This window comes from Diabrotica undecimpunctata, chromosome 8, assembly GCF_040954645.1.
Source record: "Diabrotica undecimpunctata isolate CICGRU chromosome 8, icDiaUnde3, whole genome shotgun sequence".
In the NCBI taxonomy this organism is placed as follows: domain Eukaryota; kingdom Metazoa; phylum Arthropoda; class Insecta; order Coleoptera; family Chrysomelidae; genus Diabrotica; species Diabrotica undecimpunctata.
Window position 1 is genome coordinate 143013106 of NC_092810.1, and position 11711 is coordinate 143024816.

At 33.3% G+C, this 11711-nt stretch overlaps 1 protein-coding gene across 2 annotated transcripts in view; it reads right to left on the reverse strand.

Moving 5' to 3' along the window:
* The window catches only part of LOC140448157 (uncharacterized), a 33678-nt gene extending 27141 nt beyond the window's left edge, over nucleotides 1-6537 (reverse strand). Inside the window, exon 1 of one of the 2 annotated variants that reach the window (XM_072541256.1) lies at nucleotides 6309-6537. Coding sequence is in view for 1 of the 2 variants with exons in the window: in XM_072541255.1 (XP_072397356.1) it covers nucleotides 5170-5175 (6 nt within the window). In the remaining variant the exon portion in view is untranslated. Of the gene's footprint in view, nucleotides 1-5169; nucleotides 5421-6308 lie in introns of those variants that run through there. The other variant, XM_072541255.1, reaches the window with a different exon arrangement.
* Between the last annotated feature and the right edge of the window lie 5174 nt (nucleotides 6538-11711).

The window sequence follows — 11711 nt, forward strand, 5'->3', positions numbered from 1 at the left end:
GTTGTCCAAAGCTATTCTTTCAAACGGGCTTCCAACATTATATTGTCTCATAGGAGCTCTTCTTTTTCGGTGAGGCCCGTTCCTCGTAGCACAAATAGTACATTTCTTACTGTTCATCTGTTCATCCAATAAAACCGTTCCCGAATTCGCTGAATGGTTTACTTTACACCGAAATGCCCTCCTGATGGACTGTCGTCGTGTAACTGACGAAGTACTTCGGCTATTCTGCACTTTGGGATCACCAACTGTCTTCTCTTCTCTGAACCGTCATCATTTTCCAGGACTAGTTTGAGCAAGCCATCTTCCATGATAAATGAGTCCCACTGGGCCCAATACGTCTTAACTACTGAACGTAGTTTTGATATTTCTTGCCAAGGTGGTCGACGGTTTTCCTCTTTTCATTTTCGAATTTTCTGTATAACTGGATCTCTCTCTTGTTCTTCCCTTATCTTAGTAGGCGTCCAATCGTCGTTGACCATCGTTGTTCTTAGCACTGCTGCTTCCTTGGACTCCGTTTTGTTGCAGTGGGAACACTCTGCTGGGCATGGCCTTCTGGAAAGAGAATCAGCGTTTCTGTGGCTAACTCCGGCCCGGTGCTCCATCTCGAAATCGTATTCTTGGAGTCGTTTGATCCATCTAGCTATCTGACCCTCTGGATTCTTAAACTGCATCAACCACTTAAGGGCGGCATGGTCGGTTCGGATTAAAAACTTCCTGCCGTAGAGGTATTGATAAAAGTGCTCTACTGGTTTCACTACTGCTAGAAGTTCTCTTCTCATAACGCAATAATTCCGCTCAGGTTTTGAGAGGACTTTACCAAAATATCCAAGGACTCTTTCCTGTCCTCCTTGAATCTGAGATAGCACTCCTCCAATTCCCACATTACTTGCATCTGTATCTAAGATGAACTCTCCTTCTGGCAGTGGATATCCTAAAATTGGTGCTGTGATTAAATGCTTTTTTAAGGTCTCAAAGGCATTTTGGCAGTCTGTATCCCAGCGGCAATCTCTTGCTTTCTCTGTAAGTCGCGTTAATGGCTTAGCGATATCTGCAAACTTCTTAATAAACCTCCGGTAGTAAGTACATAGTCCAAGAAAACTTCTTACTTGATGTTTGTCCGTTGGTTCTGGCAATTCCTTAATGGAATCGATTTTTCCCTTATCCACGGCCACTCCTTCTTTACTGACTATATGACCCAGATAATTGACTTTACCTTGAAATAGCTGACACTTTCTTGATGGTCATTGGGTAGTCAATTATGATTCCTCGGCCAACCTCTTCATCATGGTTCCAAGGCTCCATCATAACAGGTGTCCCTTCGTCTACAATTCCCTGTAACCGCGCTACTATGATCGTTTCACTTCTCGCAGGCACGACTGTATCTTCTTTAACGGCTGCTTGCACAACGTTGTCATCATGTGGATGAAGAAATACCTTCTCGTTACCAACTTTGATTACCTTATTCTTAAAATCCAATTGGAATCCATGCATATTCATTACGTCCATTCCTAATATAACATCCTCTTCGATGTCAGCAACTATAACAGTATGAACGAACTTTTCTGCTCCAATTCCCAATTGTACCTGGATTTCTCCATGAATGTTGGCATTTTCACCTGTAGCGGTCCGAAGTCGCAATCTCGTTGGTAACAGTTTCTTACGGCTGTTTATAACTGTCGGGCGTATAATGGTTCTGGTCGCTCCAGTATCCACCAACAACGTATGCCTTTTACCATTTATTTCTCCATCTACATATACACTATCTTCACGACATTTTAAAGAAGCTATTAGTATGAGAGGGTCTTTGGATAAGTTCCGGGTCGAAACTGCCCCCCTAAGGCCGACCCGTTCTAGTTTTCCTGATGGTGAGTTTCTTGATTTGCGTCGTACCTAGGGTGCTTACATGAACTTCGTACGTGTCCTATTTCGCCACAATTCCAGCATCTTATGGTCTTCGTTTTCTTGTATGTCATACTCTTAATCATATTAACGAGCTGGTCAAGTTTATCTTCATCTCCTTCCTCTTTTACAGTCCTAACTTTACTGTACCCGCCGGAGGCCTGCGTAGCTGACTCGTATTCGAGGGCGGCGGATAAGACATCAAACAGCGTCTTGTGACGAGCTAATCGCAGTGTTCTCTGCATTTCATGATCACCAAGACCATCAATAAATGTTTTAACGGCTACTTTTTCCATCATGTCTTCGGGAGCTGTTGGATAAGCATATCGTACTAATCTGGCAATATCTACCTCATATTCTTGAAGAGCCTCATCTTTCTTCTGTCTACGATTTTTAAGCTGCGACTGATATACATGCTCCAAATGTTCGTGGCCATATCGCATATTTAACCTCTTCTTCAGTTGTTCGAAATCATCGGTCTCCTCTACGGCTATGGTCTGAAGCACATCTAAGGCATCTCCTCGAAGAGCGATAGTCAGGTTTACAGCCTTTACTTTTTCAGACCATCCATTCGCTCTTGCAGCTGATTCGAACTGTTTCATGTAGTTGTTCCATGATAAAAATAGAATGTATTTTTATATATTTCCCCAGTTTAGTTATATGGTAGCAAATTATTTTGTATTTAAATTTGTTTATATAAATTTTTCACTATTTCATAACTCTCTACATTCTCCACTATACTGAGAATATTTTCATCACACCCAAAATCCAAATTGAACTATGGATTACGGAATTGAAGCATAATTAATTGTAATTGTAATACCATCAGTGCACATCATACTGTATGTGATCCACTGGATCCACATACATTATGATTGTAGGTCATAATGTGATGATGCATACAAACACAGTTTAGATAAACTCACTTTCCTAATATGGTATATTTAGTATTGATTATAATATATTTATATATTTGAATCTGTCATTTCAAAAACAACACGAGTCACATATTGCTAATTTTACAGGAGAGCAAAAAAACGAAATAGTTGAAAGATGGATGAAATGGATGTCCTCAAAATCCAAAGTTATATTGTAATTGTGTTTCTAATCATAATGATCTATAAATCGTCTCGACAAAAATAAGGTTTTTTTGAAAAATGACTTTTGAAATATTGGACTAACTAATGATGTTTTTGCATGAAACGAAAAAAAAAAACTCAGAAATACAACCATTTATATTTTTATTTCGAAAGTATAGTAACTACAAATACTGGTAATTATTAAATAATATTATGGAACACAATCAAATTCATTATCTGACTCAGGGGCTACGTTGTCAGCTTGCTCACTTGTAGGCCACTGGAAAAATTTGTCGTAAAATGGTTTATATTCTTCTAAAATGATGTCTTGAACTTGCTTGATATTTCCAATTTTTTTGGGATTAATGGCTACAGCATTATTTGGGTAAGCTAATGATGTTGATAGCAACACGGGGCGTTTGGTTTTGGAAAGACGAAACATATGACTAATGAAACCGTCAATAAAATCGTGGGTCACAACTGTACTTTTTGCATGTTTATCGTATTCAAACGACATAAACGACGATGGAGAGAAGGTTCTTTTGTGTTGCTCTTGTACCTTTGAACCTAGGCTTTCATTGGAGTCAGTTTCGCTTGTAATGTTGGCCACCAATTACGATAATCTAATATCTGACATGTCTTCATCTCAAAAACGGAAAAATTTGTCCAAGCTCCAGTCATAAGGGAATAATATTGGTCTGGTACATAAATTCTGTCATGCTTCTTAATTTTTGATTTCAGCACCCCAAAATCTCGATCATTCAGCAAAAATGAATGTCCTCTGATTGGAAAGTAATGGATTATTTTGGAAAATCTGCCTGTATCCGTCGATGAGAGCAAAAATTGGATCATCGTATAGTTCTTATTTTGTCCAGGACAGTTGTCGCTGAACAAAAATACTTCTTGTACATTATCAGGTAAAAAAAGTTTCAAAATAATGGGACAACATGGAACAAACTCCATTAGCGCCTTTATTGGTTTGGCCTTCATGATAAACGTAAAACACAGATTCCTTGGTTTTAACATTTTTTATACCGAAGCAGTTCACCCATAGTTGATGCAAACAAAATATCTCTTGTATCGGTATACAGGGCAAAGGAAGATTTTGCATAAAATCGGATGTGAGAACAACTTCGTCCTCTCGATTTTCACATACATCTCTCACAAAATTTATCTTGTGAAATTTCTTGGACCTTCTTTTATGATCCACTAGTTCAGCTTCTTCGGTACGTTTTTCATGAGCTCCTAGGGGCTGGCTGTTGAGTTTTGTAACCAATTCTTCGCACTTAGTACAGGTATCAAATCTACCAAAACGGAAATAAAACTGTTCTTTAAAATATTTTGCGTAGTATTTATACTTAACATCCACATTTCAATGTTTTTCTTTAAAAAGACTATGCATGGTTTTGACATCTAGGCGTGCATCAAGGTATTCCATTTTTTTACTTGCATAGTCTGTTTGTTTTCTGGGAAATGACAAAATATGATCATAAATGAGCTTATGAACTTCAGGGGATTTGGTATTCCATTTCGGGCGTTGTCTTCTTACACGACCTTCTGATATCCCATAAATCAAAGAAAAAGCCTTTTTACAGACGTTTTCGTTCTTCTTTCGATTTGGAACATGATAGGTGAATTGAAATTCTTTCAACACTGCACCTTCTTTTGGGGCATGGTGTCTTTGAACAGGCACCTTTTCAATATTTTGCTGCAAGAATATATCTTGCACATTTTTGGTGGAAAAGTTGTTTAGTGTGTCAACACAAAAAGCCAATTCTTCTTCAGAAAATTTTTGGAAACATTTTGCTCTGCATCTAAAAAGAAAAGAGATTTTTGAGGAATGGTAAAATTTCTAGCACACTAGAACATAAAATAAGTTTGTAGCTAATAAATTCCTGTATAGTGATATTAAACCTCTTATTAATGGTACAAAAAACGCTGATTTTTATCCTTGGAACAAATGTTCATTGAACTGACACTAAGTTCATGTTTTTAAAATTTGCAAAACAAGAACCTTAACGACAATATTACATTACTGTAGTTTGTTTATTAATTGAGGAAAAAAATATGGTTTTATTAATAAAAAGTATTAAACTATGTTGTGAAAACTATAAAAATTTGCTTATTGCTGATACAAATGGTAATAAACAAACCTCTGTAAACCTGCATAACAGCATAAATTATTACTTACTTGCATTTAGGTCCTGTAGCTCTAGCTGGTACAATATTTCCTTTATAGTTAGTGTGTTGTAAACCTTTAAATTTGGCATTACATACAACATTCCTTCTGTATTTATCTGGATTGGGTTTTCTCTTTTTTAAGGGTAAATGTTCATGTACACTATCGTCAGATGAAGTAGGCATAGTATTTCTTTGTTTAAATAACAAAAAACCAATAAATTTAAATTAATTGTTGTCAAGCACTTAACCTCACAACACAACACATTAATGAAAACTGAAATAAAAACATGGTAACATAAACCACTCAACAATCATACGATCTCGGCTACCAACTAAATTCTTAGAAATTATGTTTACAAATTCACAGCAAAAACTACATACATTCTGGACTCGCGTTGTTTTTGCACAGACCTTCAATTTTAGTTGTAGAGTATTTCGACAGATTATGTACAGACTGGTGTCGTTTTTGCACACAACGTTTGTTTATCTTAGAGGAGTCTATTCAGCACAAAAAGTTAGTTTCTGAAAATTGTGGAGTTATGCACTTTTTGAAATGACAGGCAAATTTGTATTTTGAGAATGATTTCGAAATCAAAAGTCAAAATAAATGCATTTTAAACTGAAATTGTGGTTAATTTCAATTAGATATTTATGTTAAAATCTATGCATAAGCAGCTATTAGTTATTTAACATACTAATTCTTGAATTCCTTTTCCAACAAAATCAGAAGTTTACAAAAGAGGGAAAAAAACATTTTTGCAAATTTTATTAGTGTTCCTTGTGTATGGAGCACATTATAGCTTACTGCAGTTAATATATCAAAAAAAAGACAGATATTTGTACAATAATTTTACTTTTATCTACATTTTTTTAGATGTTTTATTGTGATTCTTTACTTAAATAAAATATTTGTCCTTGTAACTAACAAATGTGTCTGGTTCAAAATCAATATGGACTATGGAAATACTAGTTGTACTTATGTACTTTAAACCGTTTTTATTTTAGTAGAAAGATGCGCATTTAAAAGTCTTACTGGTCTTACTATATAATTGTAAAAATAATAACATAAGAATATAACCTCATCCATAATAGATTATGTCACTTCTTAATTCATTTGAAACATGTATTAATAAAAAATTAATATATTACCTAGATAGACTGATCCAAATTTAAATTAGAGTAACTAACTATACCGTAGAAATAACAAAACCACTAACAAAAAACTAAAATGTTTTGACTTTGACTTGAGTACTTCACCTATCTATCATCGTCATATCACAGTCATATCACAGAATACTTTCTGTGGTCATATCTAAATTTATCGGGTCTCGGTCTCACGAAAAACTCCGAAAAAGCATCGAGCAAGTCTTTTTGCTCAATGCGAAAAAGACAGGCCAAGGATATGACTGTCATTTCCCGGAGTCACGTGATCAACTTAGTCTGATCTTTTGAGAAGACTCAATTTACGAATGGATGTTTAAATTGATATTTATGAGCTTTCGTATGAATATATACATGAATAACATTTTAAGGATTTTTAAGTTACTTATTATTTTCAACTTTTAGTATTTTGACTTTTAAAGTGAATTATTTAGTATATATATATATAGATAACCTTTACTGGGTATTGATTATTACGGAATTGTTCAGTGAAAAAAATGTTGAATAAATACAGCTGCAAAGAACATAATTATATAGCTCACTATTCACTATCCTTAGTAAAATCAACAGTTGCCAGATTGCAACAGATGTTTGCAATTAATCTCCAAAGAGACAAATAATTTACTCGTTATTGTTTCATATAAATTAAAAATTTCAGAATTCATAAAATAGTAAAATCAAAATGTACTTTTTAAAAGCTTTCTCTCTTTATATTTGACAAGCCGGTCGCGGGAGGAATGATTTCTACTGTGGCGCACCAAGCGGAAATATATCAAACTCATTATTGACAAGTTTGGTTTTATTTTGAATTTGAATTTTGAAAATAACCTAGAACTTTTATATCTAATGTACTCTTTTATTGTTTTATAATTGTTCGTACTGTGAATTTTATATCCTGCATTTTATTTTTACCTTTATACTTTTATATCTAATGTACTCTTTTATTGTTTTATAATTATTCGTACTGTGAATTTTATATCCTGGATTTTATTTTCGGCTACTTCGAGGTTTTGTGTTTGTATTATAATATATTATATTTATAATGGAAACAAAAGCAGTGACAAGAAACCTTTGTAAATATTGTGATAAAACGTTTAGCACAATTTCTAATTTGAATAAACATATTAAACTCTTACATGGAGCAGAACCGGCTACAAGTCGAAAAAAATCTTTAGTGTGTACCTCTTGCTTTCTGATTCTCTCCACATACTCCGAATACAGAAATCACTTAATTACAGATCACAAACTTGAGCTGTTTAAGGAAGAAAAGGAATTCGAAAACTATGCAGGTTAGTGTTATTTATTAATAGCTAATTATATGAACTAACGAAATGTTTTTTTAGATTTTAGAACATGGAAAGAGACTATTGAGAAAAACATGAAATGCTCTTATGTAAAAACCACTGGTAAAAAAATAACTAGCAAAATAGAAAAGACATACTATGTTTGTCATAGGTCATTTAAAGCAAGCAGATATATGTCTACGTCTCAAAACAATAGACAGAAATTTTTAAAATCTCAGGGTTTTTCTAAGTTAGATGTTACTTGTCCTTCAACTTTGGATTTAATATGTAATGGAAATCAGTTAAAGGCCACTTTATATATGCCTCATTTTGGCCATAATTGTAATTTAACCCATATAAATTTGACTAAAACTGAAAGAAAACAAATAGCAGGTATGTCTCATTTTTTTCTAATGTAATGTATTAACTTTGCATTTTTTTATTTTAAGGAAAAATCTCTGAAGGTGTGTCATTCCAAAAAATCCTAGATGATATTCGTAATGGGATTTACTCTGAAGAATCCCTTGGACGACTCAGTCTTTTAGATCGCCAAGACTTGAGAAATATAACCAGGGACTTTTCTTTAAAAGAATATGTTCAGCTACATCAGAATGATGTCATAAGCATTCGTTTATGGGTTGAACGATTAAGATCCCTAAAAGATGAATTTTCAATTATATTTTACAAAGAGCAAGGCTCAGATGATCTCCCTAATGTATTCAACATAAATGATTTCGCATTAATATTCATGACGAAATTTCAAGAAAAACAATTGAAACTGTTTGGCTCAGACAAAATATGTGTGGACTCAACGCATGGAACTACAAGTTATGATTTCTTATTAACAACACTTATGGTTGTGGATGAATTTGGAGAAGGGGTGCCTACTGCTTTCTTGCTTTCAAACAGGGCAGATACCAATGTCTTAACACATTTTTTTAATTCTATTAAAGAACAAACTGGTGACATCAAATGTAAAGTGTTTATGTCTGATGATGCTCCAGAATTTTTTAATGCGTGGACTAATATTATGAGTAAACCAGATAATCGCCTCCTTTGTGCTTGGCACATCGATAGAAATTGGCGTAAGAACTTGAATAAAATTAAAGGTGATCAAGTGATGAAAGCAAAAGTGTATAAGTACTTGCGTTTGTTATTACAGTCAACTGATCCTGCCGATTTTCAAGAATTGCTAAATTTTGTATTATCTGAATTATTTGCTTGTGAGGATACTGAGGCTTTTGGTCAATACTTCCAAACTTACTATGCTGGTCGTTGTCATTTATGGGCATATTGTTACAGAAAAGGACTGGGCATTAACACAAATATGTACTTAGAAGCATTGCATCGAACACTGAAACATGTATATTTTCAAGGAAAAAAGAATAAAAGGGTAGACACTTGTTTGTATGCTCTCTTAAACTTGGTACGTGATGTAGTAATAAAAAAGCTGAAAAAAAAAGTCAAAGGTAATAACTCATATAGAATGAATTTAATAAAGAAAACACATGTAAGAAGTAAGGATATTGAATTGAAAGACATCTGCAAAATAGATGAAAATAACTGGAAAGTAAAATCAGTTCAAAATAATACAGAGTATCATGTTCAAAAGGTAAATGAGTGTTTAAAAATAAATAAAAGTTGTCATATTTTTTGCAACGAATGTAAGACTTGTATCCATGAATTTACCTGTACTTGCCTGGATTTTTTTATTAAAAGTAATTTCTGCAAACACATACATGCAGTTATTAGAAATAATTTCCAGCCATCAATACCCATTCAAAAAACTGAGACAGAAACTGATGATATTATCCATACTGTGGTAAACGAAAGTATGATTAAAAAAGGAGATTATGAAAACCAAGATCTTAAAGTTAAGCTGGATATAATATATGAATTAATTTCTTCAAAAAAACTAACTTCTGATGTTAAATTGAAAGTTGGAAAAATGATGGACACTATACTAAGTTTGATTGCAAAAGAAGGTAAGACATTAAAAGATGTTTACAATGAGCCTGGCAATAAGAAATATGAAAAACAAGTGAGGTTTGTTAGTACTAAGAAAAAACAAACTCCAAAATCTGAAAATTTACTTCAAAAACCAAGTACCTCTGACATCAGGTTATTACTACAAGATTGTGAAAATAAAATCAGTGAAAACTATCACTCGTATACAAAAGAAATAGGGATTTTTTATGAATAAAAAAATTTCACATTTTTATACCTGTTAGATTTAAGTTTTAATTAAATATTTTATATCAATCCATCATGTTGTTCTGCTTTATTGTGTTCTTCCATTATTTGTAGGTAGTAATTAATAAAATTTAGTTTTTTTTTTTAATTATTTATTACATTAACAATGCACCTAATCCTAAGACTAACCAGCATTTTATGTTTAACTTAATCTACTACTGTAGTTTCCTAGGTATTCCCAAGGGTTCACCTTAGAATCTAATAATTATTGTTGCACACTTCACTGTTGTGGCTAGGCTAACTGCCCGAATTTAAACTGACAGTGACATTTATAGATTGATCACTATCACACAAGTTCAAAAGGTTTGGTGGGTTTGAGCCTGCGGACTAGGTCTTGATTATCTAAAAGTTTTAACACTTCCCTGTTTGTATGGTTGTGGAGTCAGTTTTCGTGACCTTTGACAATCTTCTTTATTTCTTATTTAATTGTTGTTATACGAAGTTCCCGATGTAGGTCTTTGTTGCAGATATACAATGGGGCATTTACTATGTTTCTTAGTATTCGGTTTTGGACTCTTTGAAGGATAGCATAGTTACTCTCATTAGTACAGCTCCATAATTGTAAACCATAGGACCATACTGGTTGGAGCATTTGTTTGTAAACTATTACCTTGTTTTTGATTGTAAGTTGTGAACTTCTATCTAATAACCAATATAACTTCAGTTTCAGTATTTCAGTTTAAGCTCTTGATTTTTCTTTCTGATATGTTCCTGCTACTTTAATTTGCTATCATATTTGAGCATAATCATTTAAATTTCGTAACTGATATTTTAAAATTCTACTGATAATTACTTTACATAAATCTAAAATTCAACATTAATAACTAACTACACTACTACACAATAAAACTGAAAATGAATATTTTTATTTCATTTTTTATCCAACTTATTTTATATCCATCAGTTTTTTCCAGAATTTTTCAACCTTCCCGTCAAAGTAAAGGATGACATGTGACATGAACAAATTAAGAATTAAGAACGCTAATTCGGAAATGTTCGTTAGGGGCGTTGCAGTAGGATTCATTCCTCCCGTGACCGGCTAGTTATATTTGAAGCACAGTTTAACCACAAACTTTCTTTTTATACTATGTTTGAAGTATTACAACATAACGCATTATAAAAACATCCCAACACTGCCAAACCCAAATATTTTATTTCCTGGTTGACATTTGCGTCTATACTCAGCTTGTACTTTCGGTAAACTTAACATCATGTGATTACTGTGGTCTGTCTTTTTCGTTGTGCTAGTAAATTTATTTGACATATCGATATTTTCAGAATCGATTTTATGTATTTCGAGTACATATGGAAATTTGAAATGCTTGTATAATTCTTTTATATATTTTTCTACTGGAATAGTTTTGGACAGAACAATAGTAAATCTATTTAAACGTTTAATGTAAACCGTTCTCTTTATTTTCATCCCTATGTAGGGTCGGTTTTTCTCATTACATTTCTCCATAAGTTTCTATCTTGTTTCATATCAGTATAAATTCTTTTTAACGACGTGTCCTGCTGAATCGTCTTCCACTAGATCTTTTTGGTCTTTCTCCCCTAATACTTCCAGGAACTTGAAACTCAACAATTATTCTTGTTATTATATTATCATTATTATAAAAAAGTCCGTGAAAGCCTTTCCAGATATATATAAATAGGGTTCACGTAGACCACATACCTAATGTACTACACTTCATGAGTTAAAGTAATTATTAGTAGATATTGCACTACTCTTGCATGTATTTTAGTGCAAGGAAGTTATTCTACTCGTATATCGTCGGCCTAATGTGAAAACTGAAAACTGCGTAGAGGAAAAAAAGTGTCTATTAGCGGAAACTTGTTGAAGGAAAAAGCAAAA